Source organism: Nyctereutes procyonoides, unplaced genomic scaffold, assembly GCF_905146905.1.
Source record: "Nyctereutes procyonoides isolate TBG_1078 unplaced genomic scaffold, NYPRO_anot_genome, whole genome shotgun sequence".
In the NCBI taxonomy this organism is placed as follows: domain Eukaryota; kingdom Metazoa; phylum Chordata; class Mammalia; order Carnivora; family Canidae; genus Nyctereutes; species Nyctereutes procyonoides.
This window is the reverse complement of record NW_026575025.1, coordinates 10873225-10894629: the sequence shown is the minus strand read 5'-3', so window position 1 is coordinate 10894629 and position 21405 is coordinate 10873225. Positions and strand designations below refer to the sequence as shown.

The 21405-nt window shown below is 58.9% G+C and overlaps 1 protein-coding gene across 5 annotated transcripts; it reads left to right on the top strand.

The window, feature by feature from the left end:
* Positions 1 to 316: 316 nt before the first annotated feature.
* On the top strand, positions 317 to 21200 carry PCNX3 (pecanex 3). 5 transcript variants are annotated; one of them, XM_055313484.1, is made up of 35 exons: positions 317 to 1304; positions 1674 to 1861; positions 2089 to 2188; positions 2301 to 2340; positions 2440 to 2535; positions 2779 to 3906; positions 4411 to 4534; positions 4621 to 4796; positions 5247 to 5337; positions 5696 to 5831; positions 7054 to 7214; positions 8233 to 8386; positions 8673 to 8705; positions 8965 to 9136; positions 9245 to 9355; positions 9694 to 9785; positions 9945 to 10054; positions 10233 to 10338; positions 10444 to 10536; positions 10714 to 10864; positions 11600 to 11744; positions 12062 to 12239; positions 13200 to 13308; positions 13471 to 13600; positions 13990 to 14048; positions 14153 to 14368; positions 14958 to 15211; positions 17957 to 18187; positions 18338 to 18441; positions 18741 to 18888; positions 18984 to 19214; positions 19300 to 19574; positions 19958 to 20091; positions 20175 to 20473; positions 20550 to 21200. In XM_055313484.1, the coding sequence occupies exons 1-35, from the start codon at positions 1152 to 1154 to the stop codon at positions 20745 to 20747; spliced, it is 6126 nt and encodes a 2041-aa protein (XP_055169459.1). In that variant the 5' UTR covers positions 317 to 1151; the 3' UTR covers positions 20748 to 21200. The 5 variants fall into 5 exon arrangements, with proteins under 5 accessions (XP_055169459.1, XP_055169468.1, XP_055169451.1 ...); XM_055313493.1 differs by having other exon boundaries at positions 4618 to 4796; positions 7072 to 7214; XM_055313476.1 differs by having other exon boundaries at positions 318 to 1304; positions 4414 to 4534; positions 4618 to 4796.
* Positions 21201 to 21405: the final 205 nt, after the last annotated feature.

Sequence of the window (21405 nt, the reverse complement as noted above, 5' to 3'; positions counted from 1 at the left end):
TGAGACTGTAATTCTGAACTTCGCCCAGTGGTTGGATTCAGAAGAGCTAAATTGCCCTTAGAGCTGCTGGATGGACATCCCCCGCCCCCCCCCCATTGCCTTGAGCCTGTCACTTTAAGAAAAGCGACGCTATCCTATTTCTATTATTCATGCCTGTTCTGGAGGGTAGCTCTCTACCCGCTAAGTCTGAGCTCTGACCCGGAAGTAGAGGCTGCTTGGGGCGAGAGTGCGGGTATGCGGTCCTACACTGAAAGGGGCGGACCGAGAGGGGCGTGCCTTGGGGGTGCACAACTATCGCAGTAGCCCCGAGAAGTCCACGCCTTTTTTTGCTCCGCCTCCTGTAACTCACTGAGAGAGTTTTGTGCCAATTAATCCCGCCATTACTCAGTGGCCACTCATCTATCCCTTCGGTTCCGCCCAGGGGTGTCTGCTGGGTTGACAACGCCTAGGTGTGCGCATGCGCCCTAGCGCTACCACTTTTGGAGCTCTTTTAGGCCTGGACTCCGCGCACGCCCAAAGGGCTCCCCCGCGTCTTAGCGCTCCACAACCTTCCTGCGCGTGCGTCAGGTTTCATGCCTTCAAGTTTTCCTTTTCCGGGTCCCAACTAGGCCGGTCGGGCGCATGCGCCACTGCTGGCTGGCGGCTCGCTGCTCCTTCCGGCCTCCCCTTTGGGCCGGGTCCCGCAGTAGCCGGGCGATCGCGGAGACCGAAGCGAGTGACCTGTAACCCCGGAAGTGGACCTCAGGGTCCCGGGGCTCTCCCCGGGCCGGAGCCGAGGGAGCCGTCGCCTGCATCCCCGGAGCACCCACCCCACGCCCATCTCTGGATGCCGCCGACGAGGGTCTGGCCCGTGCCCCGCGCCTGTCTGCCGGCTCGGCCTCTCGGAGCAGTTCTGGGCCAGGGGGGGGGGCCTGGACCCCGCCCCTGATGAGGCTCCACCCCCGCGTCCCGGCCTCGCACCGCTGACTGCCCGGGTCGGCCCCGCCCCCTGCCCGCCCCCTCGCCCAGCCGACCCCTCTCTCCGGCTGTGGGAGGCCATGGCGTGAGCGCGAGGCCGGGCCCCGGGGCCCTCGGGCGCCAGGTGGGGCGTGGGCCGGCGGCCGCCCCCATGAGGGTCCCGGGAGGGGGGCGCGCGCAGCAGCGGCGGGGCCATGGGGTCGCAGGTATTGCAGATCCTGCGCCAGGGGGTGTGGGCCTCGCTCACCGGCGGTTGGTTCTTCGACCCGCACCAGAGCACCTTCTCCAACTGCTTCCACCTTTATGTCTGGATCTTCCTGCTCACCTTTCCCTTCTTGCTGTACATGGTGAGATGCTCCCGCCACCTGTAACTCCCTCTGGGAAAAGGGAGGGCAGATGTCACGGAGGGGTGCCAAGCTGGCAGGGATTTGGGGATATGCCTTGGGCGCGTGGGGTGTGGAGACAGAGGACTCCCTGCAGAGTTTGGGGGTATATGGAGAAGTGGCCAAATTATTCCTTTCCTGGGCTGAGTGACCTTGAGTCTCTCACTTAATTTCTCTTCAATAAGAGGACAGAGTTCCCTGAGGAGGGTCTTTGTAGCAGTTCCGAGGGATGGGTGATGAACTCTTGTGAACGCTAGCTATGATTTTGGTGGTAGGTCTACCCCATAGGGACAGGGCTGCGTGAGTGGGAACCTGACTTGTTGCCACCTCCAGGTCCTGCCCCCCAGCTTGATGGTGGCCTGCGTGTACTGCCTCGTGGTGGCTGTCATCTTCACTACCATCAAGACTGTGAACTATCGGTTACACGCTATGTTCGATCAGGGCGAGATTGTGGAGAAGCGTAACTCTACCATGGGGGAGCCAGAGGAGGAGCCTGCACAGGGGGACAGCAGTCTGCCCAGGTGAGTCTCGGAGGGGCTGTGTTGGGAATTAAGGGTGCTTAGTGCCTGGGCTTAAGCACTGGGGCCTTAGGGACATTGGCTCCATGAGCAGGTGAGCACTTGTTCTGTGGTCAGCCCCAGACTTGTGAGTGGACCTCTGAGAAGAAAGGAGTGCTGGGGTAGTGGAGGAAGTATAGTATAAAGGGGCAGGAGGTTAGCTGAAAGCTGATGCTTTTCTCCACTGCTAGGGACCCTGGAGTGGAAATGACAGTGTTTCGGAAAGTGAGTTCCACACCCCCGGTACGCTGTAGCTCCCAGCATTCTGTGTTTGGCTTCAACCAGGTCTCGGTGAGTGGTCCCTACCCCTGTCCCACTCCTCTCCTGGGAGCCCATACCCATTGGGGTATGTCCTGAGTCTACTTCTTACTCTTTTTGTTCCTTCATTTTTCTCTTTGCTCAGGAGCTGCTGCCCCGGATGGAGGACTCTGGGCCCCTCAGAGGTAGGTGGCTGCTGCTCAGGTCTGAATTTGGCGGTGTGGAATGAGATGGCACAGCGATGCCTCGAAGTCCTGCTGACACCTGTGGGGCCGTGGTTGCAGACATCAAGGAGCTGGTGCGAGAGCAGGGCAGCAATAATGTGATCGTGACCTCAGCGGATCGAGAGATGCTGAAGCTAAGCTCACAGGAGAAACTGAGTGAGTGGGGGTGACGTGGTAGGGGCTTAGGGGGAGGACTAGCTATCTGGTCTTTGAGTCACCTCAACTTTTGCTTCTCTGGAGCTCTCTTTGTCCTTTAGGATGGGGCTTTCTCATTGTCCTGCCCCATCTGCCCCATCCTGTAGCCTACCTTATCCTGTGGCCTGGCCACAGGACCCCTGCAGCAGCTGGTTCCTTTTGCAGCATGCCCTCCCCTCATTTTGTCTTCCTTTTTTCTGATAGTTGGAGACCTTCCCCAGACACCCCCGGGGGCTGCCCCAGACCCCTCTCTCCCCAGCACAGACTCTTCAGAACGTTCTCCCTTGGCTGGGGATGGAGCCCCCTGGAGTGGGAGCAGTGTGGCCGACACTCCCATGAGCCCCCTTCTGAAGGGGAGCCTCAGCCAGGAGCTGAGCAAGAGCTTCCTGACCCTGACCCGGCCTGAGCGGGCCCTGGTGAGGACCAGCAGTCGACGGGAACAGCGCCGGGGAGCAGGCGGCTACCAGCCCCTGGACCGGCGGGGCTCGGGTGAGCCCACGCCCCAGAAAGCAGGCTCCTCAGATTCCTGCTTCAGTGGCACTGACAGGGAGACGTTGAGCAGCTTCAAGAGTGAGAAGACCAACTCAACCCACCTGGACAGCCCTCCCGGTGGGCAAGCCCCGGAGGGTAGCGACACAGACCCACCCTCGGAGGCTGAGCTGCCTGCGTCGCCAGATGCTGGAGTCCCCTCAGATGACACGCTGCGTTCCTTTGATACAGTCATAGGAGCAGGGACACCACCGGGCCCAGCTGAGCCACTCCTGGTTGTGCGGCCCAAGGACTTGGCCTTGCTGCGGCCCACCAAACGGCGACCACCCATGCGAAGACACTCTCCTCCTGGCCGTGCGCCTCGGCGGCCCCTGCTTGAAAGTGGGGGCTTCTTTGAGGATGAAGACACCAGCGAGGGCAGTGAACTGAGCCCAGCTTCTAGCCTCCGATCTCAGCGCCGCTACAGTACTGACAGTTCTTCTTCTACTTCCTGTTATTCCCCTGAGAGTTCCCGTGGTGCGGCAGGGGGACCCCGGAAGCGACGGGCCCCTCATGGGGCTGAGGAGGGGACTGCTGTACCCCCCAAGCGGCCCTATGGGACCCAGCGGACGCCTAGTACCGCCAGCGCCAAAACACATGCCCGTGTGCTGAGCATGGATGGGGCAGGGGGTGATGTCCTGAGGGCCCCCCTGGCTGGCTCCAAGGCAGAGCTGGAGGCCCAGGCGGGGGTGGAGCTGGCTTCTGTTGAGCCTGCTCTGCTGCCTGCTGAGGTCCACAGGGGACCTGCTGCCAACCAACCCGGCTGGCGGGGGGAGCTGCAAGAGGAAGGTGCTGTGGGGGGAGGTGAGTGCCTGCTGTGCTGGGGGGTGGGGGTGGGGAGGCGAGCTAGGTTTGGGCTTGGGTTTGGACAAGGGCTGCGCTGGAGTGGAGCCAGTCAGAGTCATCTTAGCCTCTGTCTCAGGCAGCAGGTGGATGTGGACTGAGTGGTTGAGTGACACCTGCCGAACCCCTCAGATAAGCAGGGCTGGGAGACCTCAGACACTCGGCTCCAGGTCCTGTAGTTTGCACAAAGCACCTACCCATCGACAACTCTCAGCATCCACATTCATTCTCCTGGGCTGTCAGCAGGGCAGGGGAAGATCTTGTCCTTATTTCCAAATGTGGAAACTGAGTCATGAGTGGTTAAGTGACCTGGCTAGGCCCCAGAGGCAGGTCACAGTTGGATTAGGCCTGACCTTTAGCTCCGTGCAGGAGCAGCTATCCCCCTCCTGCCCTCCCTCGCCCCAGCCATGTCCAAGGCTGTGTCCAAGTCTCTCTGGCTTACGCATGGGACCTCTCTCTGGGCAGCAGCTGAGGAGCCTGGCAAACGGGACCGCACAAGCAGTGTGTGGCGGACTCAGGCCATTCGCAGACGCCACAATGCAGGCAGCAACCCTACTCCTCCAGCCTCTGTCATGGGTTCCCCGCCCAGGTGAGCACCTACTGGTTGGTCAGAGGGGCAGTGGGGGCCAGTGGCTCTGAGTGGCGCTGACTTAAGTGCTGACCCCTCCTCAGCAGCCTGCAGGAGGCTCAGCGTGGCCGGGCTGCCTCTCACTCCCGGGCGCTGACACTGCCCTCTGCCCTGCACTTCGCCTCCTCGCTGCTGCTCACACGGGCCGGTGCCACCGTGCACGAAGCCTGTACCTTCGATGACACGTCTGAGGGTGCTGTGCACTACTTCTACGACGAAAGCGGTGAGCCCCTCTCTGAGTCCTGTGGCCAAGCCCCTGATCCCAGCATTCCCCACCCCCCGCCCCTTTCTGCTGCACGTCTTTGTCTTCCCAGTGGTAGTACTCGCTCTATTGGGTACTTAGCACCCTTTCTGGTCTGTAGCGACCACTTTACTTGTGCTGCCTGCTGTCACACTTGCAGGTAGACGTGGGTGGTCTCGTTATCCCTGCTCTGCTTCTGTGGAAGCTGAGGCACAACCTGAAGTGATAGTTGAGCAAATGGCAGAACAGGGACCCAAACCCAGGGCAGGCTGACCCACAGGCCTGCTCTGCTCCAGCTTGTGGTCCCTAGGGGCTGGGCTGTCATGCAGGGGACCAGGGGATGGGGTTCTTCCTCATCAGATGGTCCACTTGGGTCAGGTCCAGGGCTCCTGTCCCTGACGTGCTGCCTTGTGTCCCACACCCCTGGCCCAGGCGTGCGGCGTTCCTACACCTTTGGCCTAGCTGGAGGCGGCTATGAGAACCCTGTGGGGCAGCAGGGGGAGCAGGCAGCCAACGGAGCGTGGTGAGTCCCCAGTCCTAGGCTCTCCTGGCCAGCAGTCTGGTAGGTTGCCATTTCTGGGGATTTTCTCTTTCTTCGCAGGGGCAGCTCAGAACTTCTAGAAGGGAGTGGGGAGCAGCAAAGGCCAGGCTTACAGGGATCCTTTGACACTGTAGGAACATGACCTTTCTAGGCAGGAGGCTTCCAGGAAGCCCAGGGCCTGGGAGGGAGGCACTTCTGCCACTTGCTTTCTCCAGATCCTCCTTTTGGGTATCTGAGCAGCCCCCTGAGGCCCCCAGGTACGGCCTGGCTGTGGCCTTAATCCCACCGCTGTCCCAGGGCTCTCCAGTGGCCCCAGTCTTCATGGCTGCTGTTCCCACAGGGACCGCCACTCACATTCCTCCAGCTTCCACTCGGCTGATGTCCCTGAGGCAGCGGGCAGCCTGAACCTGTTGCAGCCAAGGCCTGTGGTTCTGCAGGGCATGCAGGTGCGCCGCGTGCCCCTGGAGATCCCAGAGGTGAGGAGCCAATGGTCAGGGAAGGACCTGCAGGAGGGGCAGCAGCAGGGGAGCAGGTCGCAGAGCAGTTGCCCAGGCACCCAGGGGGACTGGCCACTCGAGTGAGGGCTCTAGGGGGCCCTAGGTGTCTGTCCTTACCTTTGACAGCTGGCACTGGGTGTGCAGGCTCTGGATCTCTGTGATTCAAGGAGTTGTTCGTTTGCTTATCAGATAAGCGTGTCTAGAGTATCTTTATTCTGGAGGGTCCCATAGGTAGAGGGGGCAGTGGGTATCTGCAGTGAAACCTGCAGAAGAGACTGGTCAGCTTACTGGGCTGGGCCCAGGCTCATGGCACGGCTTGGGGTACTCTGTCTGTGCTTGTTACCATACCCTCCCATTTCACTCCTGGAAGTGTCCCAGTTTGGACAATAATTCACATGGTCAGTGTAGTAATAGCAGAAGCATTAAGGACATGTAAAACACAGACTCGGGACTTGAAGAACAGTTGTAAAAGAGGTACCCACACATCTAATGCTTAGGGTCATAGAGCACATGCAGTGTCTGGAAGCCCCATGTCTCCCTTACTGAGGCACTTATTGTCCCTAATTGTCACACAGGGTAGCCACCATGGTCCTGATAGAGCTGATTGCCACATCCATAGGCGGGGCTGTGCAACTTTGGTTCTGCATGGTATCCCCAAGGCTGGGCACAGGGCCAGGCCCATAGCTTGCCCTCTAAGTATTTACTGAATGAAGGACACAAGAAATTCCCAGAGATCGAGTAGTTTGTCTCGGGCCTCATAGCATAGCCATCAGCGGGCCTGTCGTCAGGGCTGGTACTTTGTGTGCTCTGCGGTAGAGTGGTCAGAGTGACCTTGATGCTCTGTCCGGGAGGACGGTAGCATTTGTACCAGGTCCCAAAGGACAGGGTGGATTTCACTGAGCCCAGAAAGAGGCAGGAGAGGGTACCCGAGCAGCGAGAACAGGCACAGGCACTGGCGACTCTGGCCCTCAGCAACCCTAGCAGCCCCAGCTGCCATTGAGCCGTGTCTTGGGGACCTGGAGAAAGGAAGGAGCATGCCTTTGTGGTGGAAGATCAGGATAGGCCATAGGGCCACTAGATGGCGGGGACTTCCTGTGCCCAAGGCAATGGCTGATGAGCCAGCGGGCCCTGGGAAGGGGAATGGTGGCGATGGGCCAGGTTGGGGGGCGAGGGGCTGATGGCTGCGGTATGGGGACCGCAGCTTGACCTGCTGGACCAGGACTCCCTGCACGAATCCCAGGAGCAGACGCTGATGGAGGAGGCACCGCCCCGCGCCCAGCACAGCTACAAGTACTGGCTTCTTCCTGGCCGCTGGACATCTGTGCGCTATGAGCGGCTGGCCCTCCTGGCCCTGCTGGACCGGTGAGTGCCTGCCTGCCTGGCCCCCAGTCCCTGGCCTCTGGCCTTCTGGACCCTCTAAACGTGTGGAAGCCATCATTGCATTAGAGAACCTAACTGCCGGGGGTCACTGAAGGTACATTGAGGGGTGGGGTCTGCAGTGGGGTTTTACTAGGTTCCTCTGGGGTGAAAAGAGGTGGCCGAATGGGGGCTGCTGTGGTTATTCCTTGTTCAAAAGTTTCTTTTTGTGTATGTGTTTCCTTTTTTTTTTTTTTTTTTTTTTTTTTAAGGAGGTTTATTTATTTATTCACGAGAGACACAGAGAGGGAGTCAGGGACATAGCTAGAGGGAGAAGCAGGCTACTTGTGGGGAGCCCAATGCGGGACTCAATCTCAGGACCCCGGGATCACGACCTGAGCCAAAGGCTGACACTTAACCACTGAGCCACCCAGGCATCCCCCTGTCCAAAAGTTCTGCTCAAAACAAACGATTCTCATCTAGTCTCTTGCTTTTATTTGCTTCTGAGTTAGATTTGACAAAGTTGAGTTTTATGGTCTAAAAAAACTAGCGAACGCTTTGTCTCAATCTCCCCATTTCTTATGGGGTAACTGAGGCTGGGGAAGTCCGATCAGAAGTCAGATGACTTTTGTTGTCTATGTGGATGACTTGGGCCTTGAGCCTGGCTCCTGGCTTCCCACACTCTGGATTTCCTCCCTGGCACAGTGTTTGTTGGGCATGCTTAATGGGGCACACATTAGCTGGAGCCAGGCAAACCCCAGGGTGGTGGTGCTTGGAGCCTTTAGAGTCTAGAAGGGGCAAAGATTGGTATGCAGGGTAGCAATGGGGCAGCTTCCTGAACAGGTACGGCCTGGCCCTGTCCCTAAAAGGTATATAGGTTCAGATATTTAGAGGATGAGGGGTGGTGTGGGCACAGGCTCAGATGTGGGTCCTTGTGGTTGGGTCTTGTCCTCCCCACCCAACCTGCTTTTGCCCCATTAGCCAGGAAGGTGATGGGTGTACCCTGACCCTGCTGTCTCTCCAGGACTCGGGGGCTGGTGGAGAACATACTTGGCGTCGGCCTCAGCAGCCTTGTTGCCTTCCTGGGCTACCTGTTGCTGCTCAAGGGCTTCTTCACGGATATCTGGGTCTTCCAGTTCTGTTTGGTCATTGCCTCCTGCCAGTATTCCCTGCTGAAGGTCAGGCTTTATTCCTTGGCTTTCTTTCCCCCACCCACCTCTTTCCAGACGTCTCCGTTCCCACAACCTGTTTTGAGGAGTGTGAGTTAGAAAGCAGATAAGGTGCTTAAAAGCCCCTGTAATCAGCCCCCCATCTTTCTAATGAGAGAACTGAGGCTCAGGATGGTTTAGGTTCCTGCCCTGGTCACTCCTGACAGTCCCAATGGTAGAACTAAGCAGTCTGGGGGTCTCTGACCCTCTCTTGGGCTCTGGCTCTTGTTGCCAATGTAGCTCCTGTCTCTTCCAGAGTGTCCAGCCTGATGCGGCATCTCCCATGCATGTGAGTACCTGTGCCTTTACCCAGGAGGCTCAGGCAGGGGGCTGAGATAGGCTTGGAGGGTCCTGGGAGGACTGCCCCTGTGGCCTCAGATCCTCAGTCCTGTGGCCCTCACCCTGCCAAGCTTTCTGTCTTGGATCCAGGGCCATGGGCAGGGTACACGAGCATGCATTAGCATGTGCGTGCGTGCATGTGTGTGTGTGTACGTGTGTGTGGGTTGGTCAGCTGGGGAGATCTGGCTTCTCACAGTCCCACTTCCCAGGGCCACAACTGGGTGATCGCATATAGCCGGCCTGTCTACTTCTGCATCTGCTGTCTGCTCATCTGGCTACTGGACGCCCTGGGCTCAGCTCAGCCCTTCCCACCCGTCTCCCTGTATGGCCTCACACTCTTCTCCGCCTCCTTCTTCTTCTGTGCCCGGGACGTGGCCACTGGTGAGACTGGGCCACGTTGAGGTGGCCCAGGGGAGTGAAGTCCCAAGGGTGAGCCAGGGGGTGGCCTGCGGGCTGACCGACTAGGCCTTTGCTTTCCCTCCCTGCCAGTATTCACCTTGTGCTTCCCGTTCGTCTTCCTCCTGGGCCTCCTGCCCCAGGTCAACACCTGCCTCATGTACCTGCTGGAGCAGATAGATATGCACGGCTTCGGGGGTACAGGTATGGGGCCCATAGGTGGCTTGGGGGTTGTGGGGGGCAGCGTGAGGTCCAGGAAGCGCTGTGGTTTAGGTATGTGGCTCCAGCCTTTTGCTGATCCCTCTTCTCTGTTTATACTGTGGATTTCAAGAGCCCATCTTGCCCCCTCCCCAAGCAATGGTTTAAACCCAAGAATGCCAGAAGATCTGAAGGCTTCTCAAGGCTTGGGGACCAGAGAAGAATGGGCTGGGGATGGGTTGCAGGGAGGTTAGCTTGTGGGAATCGAGGGGCAGTGGGGTGGGGGTGAGGTGAGGAGCCAGCAGATGGAAGTTAGGCTTTACCTGCTGTTTCTCCCCTCACAGCCGCCACCAGTCCACTCACTGCGGTCTTCAGCCTCTCTCGCAGCCTCCTGGCTGCTGCCCTGCTCTATGGTTTCTGCCTTGGGGCCATCAAGGTAGGGATGATCTATGGGGTGGGGGGGCATGCTGAGACCTGGGGGGTGGGGTGGGATAGGGCTGCGAAGTGGGCTCAGCAGTGGCTTCTCCCATGGGGGGATCCCCCTACCGCCACGCTTACCCTTGCCTCCCTTGACCAGCATGGGTTCTCTCCCCAGACTCCTTGGCCGGAGCAGCACGTCCCTGTCCTCTTCTCGGTCTTCTGTGGCCTCCTGGTGGCACTGTCCTACCACCTGAGCCGTCAGAGCAGTGACCCCACTGTGCTCTGGTGGGTGCCTGCATGTGCCTGTCCGTGCGCATGTGTGTGTTTGTGTGAGTGTCTGTGCATGGCAAGGGTTGGAGGGGTGGTCCTGTGCATGTGCCTGTCACCAACTGACCCTGGAATCTGTGGGAGGAAGAATGGCCTCCGCAGACTCTGGGCTCCTGCCTTTTCTCACCCAACCCAGGTCTCTGATCCGGAGCAAGCTCTTCCCTGAGCTGGAGGAGCGGAGCTTAGAGACTGCTCGGGCTGAGCCCCCAGACCCACTGCCAGACAAGATGCGCCAGTCGGTGGTGAGAGCCTGGAGTGTGGGGTTCTACTCTCGGGGCAGAGGGCTAATAGTGTGTGGTTGGCTCCTGGGTGGTGGGCACCCAAGCTAGTCTTTCCTGGCCTTGCAGCGTGAGGTCCTGCACTCTGACCTGGTGATGTGTGTGGTGATTGCTGTGCTCACTTTTGCCATCAGTGCCAGCACTGTCTTCATTGCCCTGAAGGTGCGTGTGCCCCCCCGCCCCCATTGCCCCCTCAGTCTTCACAGGAGCCCACTCCACCTGAGGGCCCTGGGCACCCACGGCTTCATATTCCTCTCCACCCCCTCCTGGCCTGTGCCCAGGCCCCATGGGCTTCTTGCCCCGCTCCTCTAAGCTGAGCCTCTGGCCTCTCCCCTGCAGTCAGTGCTGGGCTTCGTGCTGTATGCTCTGGCCGGGGCTGTGGGCTTCTTCACACATTACCTGCTGCCGCAGCTCCGCAAACAGCTGCCCTGGTTCTGCCTGTCACAGCCTGTGCTGAAGCCATCGGAGTACAGCCAGTATGAAGTTCGAGGTGAGTCCCTGCCCTGGGACTGGGGCCCCTGCACCCCTGCTGCTCTGATTTCCTGCAGGACCTGCAGCCTGGTGAGAGGGCAGCCTTCTCTTGGCTGAGAGTGCCAGCAGGGGGCAGCCTCTGCCCACACTGCCCTGTCCACGTGGTTCTGTCCAGGGCGCTGTCCTTGCGGGGCCCCTTCGCAGCCCTGTCCCTGTCCTCTCCTCATGCCTGCTGTGCCTTGGCTGGGCCCCTGCTTCGCTTCCACCCTGCCCACCCTGCCCTTTCTCTGCCCATCTTGCTTTCTGTGGGGAGATGGAGGATGTACAATTCCAAGGGCCCTGTAGGGATCTGTTGTCCAGAATTATCAACTGGTTGTTGATAGACTAGATCTCCCTGGCTGGTTTTCATTTGGTGTGTGCATTCCCACAGTCAGCTCAAGCCAGGTGCCAGTGACCTGGGTCTCTGAAGATGTGGGCCTTACCTAGCCTGCCTTGGCTCCAGTGGGCATCTAGGACATCCTCCTTAGGTTTGTTTTTATAGACTGCAGAGCAGGCAAAGCATGTACCCGAAGACCCTGACACGCCTTGCCCAGGCCTCATCACCCTCATTTGAGCTGCCACAAATTCTCTGGGAACCTGGAGAGCCACATCTTACATTTCGCCCTCCCTCCAGGTTCTCTTCAGGAGGGCACCTGACCTGACCCTGCAGGGAGAGGGGGATGTGGAGGACCAACAGTCCTGCCTTCTGTTGCAGGTGCTGCCCAGGTGATGTGGTTTGAGAAGCTCTATGCCAGCCTTCAGTGCATTGAGAAGTATCTTATCTACCCTGCCGTGGTGCTCAACGCTCTCACGGTGGATGCCCACACTGTTGTCAGCCACCCAGACAAGTTCTGCCTCTCGTAAGGACTGCCCCACCCCCCACCATCTCACTGTCCACATTCCCAGGGGCCCGTGGGACACTGAAGCCCATGGAGGGAATGCAACCTGCCTCAGTTGCCCAGCAAGCTATCACAATGCTCTAGATCCTGATACCCTTCTGTTTGAAAACATGTGTCTCCCAGATGGGTCTTAAAACAGTGATGACCGAGAGTCCCTGGCCCCCCGAGAGTAGGGCCCAGCCCAGCAGAGCCCAGTCCAGGATTCGGGAGGGATGGGCACCCACCCCCTCTACCCCCTGAGTCCCACTTGGCACACAATGTCTGTTCCTCACCCATAGCTGCCGGGCACTGCTGATGACTGTGGCTGGGCTGAAGCTGTTGCGCTCGGCCTTCTGCTGCCCACCCCAGCAGTACCTGACCTTGGCCTTCACTGTCCTGCTATTCCACTTTGACTACCCGCGCCTCTCCCAGGGCTTTTTGCTTGACTATTTCCTCATGTCCCTGCTCTGCAGCAAGGTGAGTTGGTGGTCGAGTTGCAGGCTCTGGGCTGTACGGGAGAGCAGGACTTTTCTGCCTTGCTGGTGGGGAGAACTTCCCCAGGGGCCTGCAGCTCCACATCAGCCCCAGGTTCCCGAGGGACACAGAGGAAGCCTGTGGTTTACAGAGCTAAAGTGACTTGCTTCGGGTTCCCTAGAGAACTGGTGAGCAGGTCTTTCTGACTTTACTGCCTGTTCTCATCTTCCTCTTAAGCAGTTACTAGATGGTGAGGACTTGTCCTTGTTCTTTGGGAACCAGCCTCTGAGCTCTGCCCCTCTCCCAGCCACAGCCCTGGGGAGCAGTTAAGAGCAGTGTTTCACAAGCCCCTGGGGCCTGGATGGATCGGGGTATGGGGTGGGGCTCCCTGAATCTGCCAGGCTGTGGGGTGCCCTGATCTGGGGTTGAGGGAGATCACTGAACAAAGAACCATTCCCTGGCACTGTCTGGAAGGCCTGTAGGGTTGCCTACAGTGGGATCCCGTCAAAGCCCTGAGCCTTTTTCTCTTCTACGTGGGCGTCCCAGTCCGGTTTTCTGGTCTGGTTCCAGACGGTAGTGATCCAAACTGTGTCCCCCTCTGAGGGCAGGGCTTGTCTCGACTTTCAGCATCATGGTGGAAGCCCAGCCTCATCACTGACTGATAGCTTGAGCAAGTCATTGTCCTGTTCTGCTTTTTCTGAAGTTTCTCATCTGTGAAATGGGGCAAGAATAGGAAGCTTACAGGGTGGTCCTGCAAATAGATGGCTAATGCTCCCTTAGAGGGTTTGCTAACAGGAACAGGTGCTTTGAGCCAGGTCCAGAGAGAAAGGGCTGGGCGTGAGCTTGAGCTTGACTCCCATGTGGCAGCCACTGGGGTAGTGGAGGCTCTGAATGGGTCCTTGGCCAACTGCACCTCTGTGTGACCTGCGTATTGTCTACTTTTACCTCCTCTGACTCTGCCAGCTGTGGGACCTGCTGTACAAGCTACGTTTCGTGCTGACCTACATCGCGCCCTGGCAGATCACCTGGGGCTCAGCTTTCCACGCTTTTGCCCAGCCCTTTGCCGTGCCACGTACCCAGCCTGCCGGCCTGCTGCCCGCCGCCTGGCTGGGGGAGTGTGGGGAGGGGGACTGGATGAGGGAGTGTGGGATGGGTTGATGGGGGGCACGGGGTGGGGTGGTGAGGGAGGCCAGGGTGGGTCCATATGCCCGCTGCCTCCTTGACTTGTGCCCAGACTCGGCCATGCTGTTTGTTCAAGCTCTGCTCTCCGCACTCTTCTCCACACCGCTCAACCCCCTGCTGGGCAGCGCTGTCTTCATCATGTCCTATGCTCGGCCCCTCAAGTTCTGGGAGCGTGACTACAAGTGAGTCTGGAGGGACCAGGCGGATCACCCACAGGGGCCTTGGAAGGAAAGGGAGCTTGGAGCCCAGGCCAGGTGGGGTGCAGAGACAGGGCACAGCAGGGTTGCAAGTGCTTAAGCACAGTGGGCTTCAGGTGACTGATCTGATGAGGGCAGAACCTGAGTTGGGCCAAGCCTTGGTCTCACACCCTGGGCTTCCTGGCTGGGTGCTCCTGAGGGAGTCCCCTCATGTCCTGGAGCCTCAGCCTCCTGTGAAATGGGACTGTCATGGCATCTGCCCTGAGAACAGGGGTGTGGGCTATGAGGATATGGTGGTGGGCTGGCAGGATCATCATCTGAACCCTGGCAGCCTCACCCTGTTGGCCAACTGTATTGTCATTCTGTCTGAACAGCACTAAACGTGTGGATCATTCCAACACCCGCCTGGTCACACAGCTGGATCGGAACCCCGGTGTGTACTCGGCCATCCAGGGGACTTTCGGGCGGCGCCTCCCTGGGGAGGGGGCCTCGCTTATTTGTCATTTTGTCCATTTGTCTGTCTGTCTTGGGTCTCAGGCGCTGACGACAACAACCTCAACTCCATCTTCTATGAGCACTTGACACGCTCACTGCAGCACACACTGTGTGGGGACCTGGTGCTGGGCCGCTGGGGCAACTACGGCCCCGGCGACTGCTTCGTCCTGGCCTCTGACTACCTCAACGCCCTGGTGCACCTCATTGAGGTCGGCAATGGCCTTGTCACCTTCCAGCTGCGTGGCCTTGAGTTCCGGGGTAAGCTGTGGGGCCTGGGCCAGATGCTGGATTCTAGTCCAGCCCTGCCCTGGTTTGCAGAGTGACTTGGAGCAGAGCATCCTTCCTCCCTAGGCCTGGGGTTCATAGGATGAGTGGTGAGGTGGCAGGGTCTCCTGTGGCCACACTGTATCCCTGCCCTGACTCTGGGTCCACTGGCCCGAGTGGGTGGCTTTGGTGGAAGCTCGGGCCTGCAGTTCTGGGTTCTCCCATGGCTCCCCCTGCCTGCTCTCTTTTCTTGGGCTTGGCTCAGGCTGGGCGGCATGTATAGCCCCTGGTAAATGGGCTAGCTCCTTGCCCTCAGGAAGATGTATGTGTCAGATGCCAGTTTCAGAAGAGGGTCCTGAGGGTACAGAACGGCTCGAGGCACCGCTCACTCCTCTCTGAACTGCAGTCTTCACCGTGGCCTCTGGGAGTCAGGAGGAAAAGGGTTCATTTGTTGACCCCCGCATTTAGCGATTACTCACATGGCATCCCCAGGCAGGGAACGGTGAAGGCCTGGGTGCTTGTGAGGGAGAAGGCAGGCAGGGAGGTCCTGGCAGCCCCCTGACTGGCCGTTCCCTGCCTCCAGGTACGTACTGCCAGCAGCGTGAGGTAGAGGCCATCACAGAGGGCGTGGAGGAGGATGAGGGCTGCTGCTGCTGTGAGCCTGGCCACCTGCCTCGGGTTCTGTCCTTCAATGCCGCCTTTGGGCAGCGTTGGCTGGCCTGGGAGGTGACAGCCAGCAAGTACGTGCTGGAAGGCTACAGCATCAGCGACAATAATGCTGCCTCCATGCTGCAGGTGTTTGATCTCCGCAAGATCCTCATCACTTACTATGTCAAGGTATGACTGGCGGGTGGCTGGGCAGCAGAGTCCCTGCTAATTAGCACTCACTGACTGGGAGCATCCTGAGTGTCATCTTCAGGATGGTAGGGAGCCCATTTTTCCCAAGGGAAACAGGAGCCTTAGAGAGTTTAAGCATCCTGCAAAGTGCCACCTGCCACTGGCCAGTAGGCCTCAGGGGCCCCAGCAGCTTATGTGGCTCTAATGGGGTCTGAGGTGGGGCTCCCTGTCACCCTCCTGGAAGAGGCACCTTGGACAGTGAGTATTGGGGGTAGGTGGGCAGCTTGTGCATGGATCCCCTCATTGGGAATCCATGGTGCTGGGAAGGGCAGCTGCTGAGGCCAGCCTTCTAGACCATCCAGCGGACAGTGACGATAATATTCACAGTGGTAGTGGTAAGTGATAATCATAGGAGTGGCTACCAAGCACTGATGCCTACCGAGGGGTAAGGTCTGTGCCAGGCAACCCTCCTGAGCTGGGTGAAGCCCACCACGCCCTCCCAGAGAGGTTCCGATGTCTCAGCTGTGGAAGCTGACTGGGAGAACAAAACGATTAGCCTGAGGACCCAGATAAGGTGAAGGTGGCAGAGGCAAGCTTAGACCCAAGCCTGGGCCTCCCTATCAGACTCCGGATGCTCTGAGAACCTGCGGGGTTGTTGAGGGTTGTGAGGCATTGTGGGGTCCAGCAGAAGCCCTGGACTGGGTTCTAGGAAGCCTCTTTTGGATTGTCACCTCCTCTGCTGTGCTTAAGTGTATCTCCTTGAAGAGGGATTACTATGGGAGTGGAGTGAGGGTGGCTCCTGTCCACATTCCCTTGTGTCCTCTTAGCATCTACCCTGGGGCTCCCCATGCAGAGCCTGGAGGGGAGGCCTGGAGGGGCCCAGGGAAGCCTGCTCACCTGAGGTTCTCTCCAGGGCAGTCTTCTGCACCTCCCAGCTGTCCTACTACCCCCATGGACATCCCATCTGGGACACATGTCAGAGAAGCTCTAATTCCTGTAATTGTTTCTATCTACCCATCCACTCCTAGGGAAGGGTTTGCAAATCTTGTGCCCCTTGCCTTCTCCAAGAAAGAGGGTGTGGTCCAAATGGGGACATTCCCAGCCTCAGGTCATGCAGGGGTCACAGTTCTCTCCACCTTCCTCCCCTGTTGTCAGAGAAGTGCTTTTACCCAGGTCACCCTGTTCCCACAAACCCAGTTCAAGGCCAATGCAGCCTCATGGTAGCACACCAGGCACCCAGCCAGGCTCAGACTGGCAGACTGAGATGAGCTCCACCCCTGCCAAGTTTAATATCCCCTGGGGGAAGCTAACTCTCCATGGCTCCAGCAGCCTCAAAGGTTGGACACAGTCAGAGCTGGGTAGAGGTGTCTGGGGTACCTGGGGAATGCTCTGCCAAAGAGAGAGTGTCAGGTGAAGTTTGGAAGGATGAGTTGGGGGTGCCAGGGGCAGTGTCTGGGTGGGGTGGCAGCTGTGCAGGGAAGCCCCTTGGGCCTGCATACTCTACCAGAGCTACCCGGCTGGACATTCCTACTCCTGCTGCCTGGGTGGCCTCTGTTCGTGGTTAGCTGTAGCACCCTCCCCGGCCCTGGACTTCTCACCCTGTACCCAGGCATAGGGCCAGCCCCATCAGCTCCATCCCAGGGTGGCACATGGACTCTTAATAACCTTGCTGGCTGCCAGCCGCCAGCCTTGCACTGCCCATCCATCCTGTCTGCCTTCCAAAAGCTCTTCTCCATTTGCTCAAACCCCTGTTCAGCAACTAGCATTCTTTTAAGGGGTACAAGAGCCTCTGACTTTGGACACACGATATGTGCCTCTGCCTTTTTTCTTAGGGGATGCCTTGTGGCTGTCACACCTCGGCTCCCTAAAGGGACCCGTGACTCAGGCACTTAGGCCCACTGGCCTGCAGGCAGCCCCCGCCTGGCCTTCCAAGGCCTCTGAGATACGGATCCCATAGCATTATGATGTGGTGAGGTCCTGGGGGTTCCAATCCTAGCTCAGTTTGCCCTGCTGAGTAACCTCAGGCAAGTCTGCTGTCTTTTTTTTTTTTTTTTTCTAGATTTTTATTTATTTATTTATGAGAGACACACAGGGAGGCAGAGACACATGCAGAGGGAGAAGCAGGTTCCCTGCAGGGAACCTGATGCGGGACTCAATCCCAGGACCCCGGGATCATGACCTGAGCCAAAGGCAGATGCTCAACCACCGAGCCACCCAGGCACCCCAAGTCCACTGTCTTCCCAAGCCTCAGTCTGTCTTACAAATGGAGGATCTTGGGCAGCCCAGGTGGCTCAGTGGTTTAGCACCAGTTTCGGCCCGGGGTGTGATCTTGGAAACCCGGGATCGAGTCCTGCATCCGGCTCCCTGCGTGGAGCCTGCTTCTCCCTCTGCCTGTGTTTCTGCCTGTCTCTCTCCCTTTGTCTCTCATGAATAAATAAATAAAATATTAAAAAAAAAAAAAGCGGGGCAGGGGGAATCTTCTGAAGCGAGCAGGTGAGCACTACACAGTGCAGAACCTTCCGGGGGATGCTCTGTAAGGCAGGGGGTGGAGGGTGCTTCCTGGTAGCTTTCTCACTCCTCCTCTCTGGCCTCAGAGAGGGGAGCACACTAGCCTATGTGGCCTCAGAGAACTCAGAGGGGACACGAGGTTGGTGTCTTAGGAAGCATCCTGGTGCTTTATCCTCTGAGGCTAGGGCACCACCCCACTCACTGGCCCCAGCTCTGATGCCTGCCCTCTCCTCCCAGAGCATCATCTACTACGTGAGCCGCTCACCGAAGCTGGAGGCGTGGCTTAGCCATGAGGGCATCTCGGCAGCCCTGCGGCCAGTGAGGGCGCCCGGCTATGCTGACTCGGACCCCACCTTCTCACTGAGTGTGGATGAGGACTATGACCTTCGCCTCTCTGGCCTCTCACTGCCTTCCTTCTGTGCAGTGCACCTCGAGTGGATCCAGTACTGTGCCTCCCGGCGCAGCCAGGTCTGGCCACCACTACCCTGGGGCTGCCCCCCCTCCCTTCCCTGGATGGGTTCCTCTTTCGGCCTCCCTTGGTCTGGGCCCTGGCCCCCATCCCAGGTTCCTTGTCCTGGGTCTGAGCTGGGCTCTGGGGACGGGGTCCTTGTGCCACAGCCCGTGGACCAAGATTGGAACTCGCCGCTGGTCACGCTGTGTTTTGGCCTGTGTGTGTTGGGCCGACGGGCCCTGGGGACAGCTTCGCATAGCATGTCGGCCAGGTGAGTGCCACAGGTCTGGCCGTGTTCCCCTCTACCCCCTCCACAAAGAGCTCTGGGCCAGAAGCCCCCAGGAGCCACCTCAGTCCTTCCTTCAGGGTGGCTCTTCTCCTCGGGCAGGGTACCTCCCACTTACAGACCTTGCCTGTTCCTCACCACCCTACGAGGGACCTAGACAGACACCGGCCTTATCAGGATGAAGAAACAGAGGCCCAGCATAAAGAATGGTCTCAGCTCAGACCACCGTGTGGAGAACCAGGGCTCAGAAACCTTCATGCTTGCCTGTTGCTTCTCATCCCCAGCCTGGAGCCCTTCCTCTACGGCCTGCACGCCCTGTTCAAGGGCGACTTTCGCATCACCTCCCCACGTGACGAGTGGGTCTTCGCGGACATGGACCTGCTTCATCGTGTGGTGGCACCTGGGGTTCGCATGGCCCTCAAGCTTCACCAGGTGGGGAGAAGTGTGCCCAGGTAGGGTGGGCATTTGGGGGATGAAGCCCTCCCCGGGTCAGGGGCCACTGACCAAGCTTCCCATTGGCCCCCCAGGACCACTTCACGTCCCCAGATGAGTACGAGGAGCCGGCTGCTCTGTATGATGCCATCGCCGCCAATGAGGAGCGCCTGGTCATATCGCATGAGGGTGACCCGGCCTGGCGCAGTGCCATCCTCAGCAACACACCCTCACTGCTGGCTCTGCGCCACGTCCTAGATGATGCCTCCGATGAGTACAAGATCATCATGCTCAACCGGCGCCACCTCAGCTTCCGAGTCATCAAGGTGCGGATGGCCCATCCCTGCCAGGCACCTGGCCCCCTGCCAGGCACTGCCCCCCCACCTGACCCTTGTGCATGGCCACCCACAGGTGAACCGTGAGTGTGTCCGTGGCCTATGGGCTGGGCAGCAGCAGGAGCTGGTGTTTCTGCGCAACCGCAACCCTGAACGTGGCAGTATCCAGAATGCCAAGCAGGCACTCCGCAACATGATTAATTCTTCCTGTGACCAGCCGTTGGGCTACCCCATCTATGTGTCGCCCCTCACCACCTCGCTGGCCGGTAGCCACCCCCAGCTGCGGGCTCTGTGGGGTGGCCCAGTCAGCCTGAGTGCCATTGCCCGCTGGCTTCTGCGCAGTTGGGAGAGGTGAGCCCTGAACGCTGCCCCGAGCCTGTGGGGCTGAGGTCCTGGAGTGGGAAGCGGAGGCTCAGCGAGGTGAAGCAGGTTCCTCCTAAGGCTCAGAGTGAGGAAGTGCTGGAGCCAGGCCTGGGTCCTGAGAGGTGACACTGCCCTAGAGCTGACCCACCTTCATGCTGCTTTCCCAAAGTTAGAGGTGGCCTTTTGCCTTCTGAGCTGTCAATGACACCTCTCTTAAAAGACCCTGAAAAGGAGATGGCAACATCTCTTAGAGACGAGATCCTGGGGCTCAGAGATGTTAGCTGGCTTGTCCTAGAGCTGGAGACTTGCGCCTCTGGAGTCTTAGGCCCTCCGCCTGCCAACCTGTCCCTCCCTGCCGCCCCCCATTCCAGGCTTCATAAGGGCTGTGGTGCTGGCTGCAACAGCGGTGGGAACGTGGATGACTCGGACTGTGTTGGAGGTGGTGGCTTAACCTCCCTCAGCAATAACCCCACCCTGGCACACCCCACACCTGAGAACACAGCAGGTGAGTGAGCAAGGCCAACCTAAGCCAGTGAGTGAGGAGGACAGCCTAGCTGAGAGCTTGACCCTCTTACCTGTTTCCCACAGGCAGTGGCGACCAGGCCCTCCCCCCGGGCCCAGGCTGCGGCCCTCGGCCTTCCCTGAGCGGCTCTGGTGATGGGCGACCCCCTCCATTGCTGCAGTGGCCACCCCCTCGGCTCCCTGGACCAACCCCTGCCTCCCCTGCCTCCACGGAGGGTCCCCGGCCCTCAAGGCCCCCTGGCCCTGGGCTCCTCAGTTCTGAGGGTCCCAGTGGGAAGTGGAGCCTGGGGGGTCGAAAGGGGCTAGGGGGATCTGAGGCAGAACCAGCCTCAGGGAGCCCCAAAGGAGGCACCCCCAAATCTCAGGTAAGGGTTCTGTGGAAGGATTGGGTCCTGAGCTACTCAGGTCTGCTCTTCCACCAACCGCTCTCCCCTCCCCTAGGCGCCCCTAGACCTCAGCCTCAGCCCGGATATCAGCACCAATGCTTCCTCGCCCCCCAGAGCAGCCCAGGACATTCCTTGCTTGGACAGCAGTGCTCCTGAAAGTGGCACACCTACTGGGACCCTGGGGGACTGGCCTGCCCCTGCTGAGGAGCGGGAGAGTCCGGCCGCTCAGCCCCTGCTGGAGCATCAATACTGAGCGGCCTGGTACCCTCTGGATCCCAGCCCCAGGATTCAGTAACTTGGATCTCCGGCCTCTGGCCCTCTCTCCTGGACCACAGAACTGAGTGGCTTTGGCTTCCACATCTGAACCCTGACCTCTGGCTGCCTTAGCCAGAGTATCAGAACTAAGTGGCCCAGACCTCTGACCTTGATCCCTGATCTCTCATCCCTAGTCCAGGGCCTGGGCTCCCAAAACTGAGGCAGGCAGCCTCCCAGCCAGGCCCTAAAAGCCAAATCCATGGGCTGGTCCCGCTTTGAGCCCGTGGCCAGGACACTGGACTTGGCCCCTGGGCCCGCTCTGCCTTCAGAGGCGGCAGCCCTTGGCCTGGACCTGGGGCTGAAATGTGGGAAGGGTGGTTTCTTTTTTTCTTTTTTTTTTTTTTTTCGTGCTTCGGAGACACCAGAATTAATAACACTATTTTTGATTTTGGTTGGTGTTTTCTTTTTCTGTCTGGGAATGTTTGGGTGGAAGATAGAGGCAGGTGGCCAGGTCAGGGTAGATGAGCAGAGAGGGGGGATCAAGAATCTGGGGCTGGCTAATGATGGAGACAGAGGTAAGACCCAGGTGGGGTTCAAGAAGGCTTAGGTCCCCTTCCTCACAACCTTGTTCATTTTTAAGCCTTGGTCTGAAGTTC

Bases quoted from the DNA above. Each gene is read 5' to 3' on its own strand.
- PCNX3 (XM_055313466.1), top strand. From the start codon at position 1,152: ATGGGGTCGCAGGTATTGCAGATCCTGCGCCAGGGGGTGTGGGCCTCG. The intron at 5,338-5,695 runs GTGAGTCCCCAG...CTGTTCCCACAG, and splicing joins CAGGCAGCCAACGGAGCGTG to GGACCGCCACTCACATTCCT. The intron at 8,706-8,964 runs GTGAGTACCTGT...CCCACTTCCCAG, and splicing joins ATGCGGCATCTCCCATGCAT to GGCCACAACTGGGTGATCGC.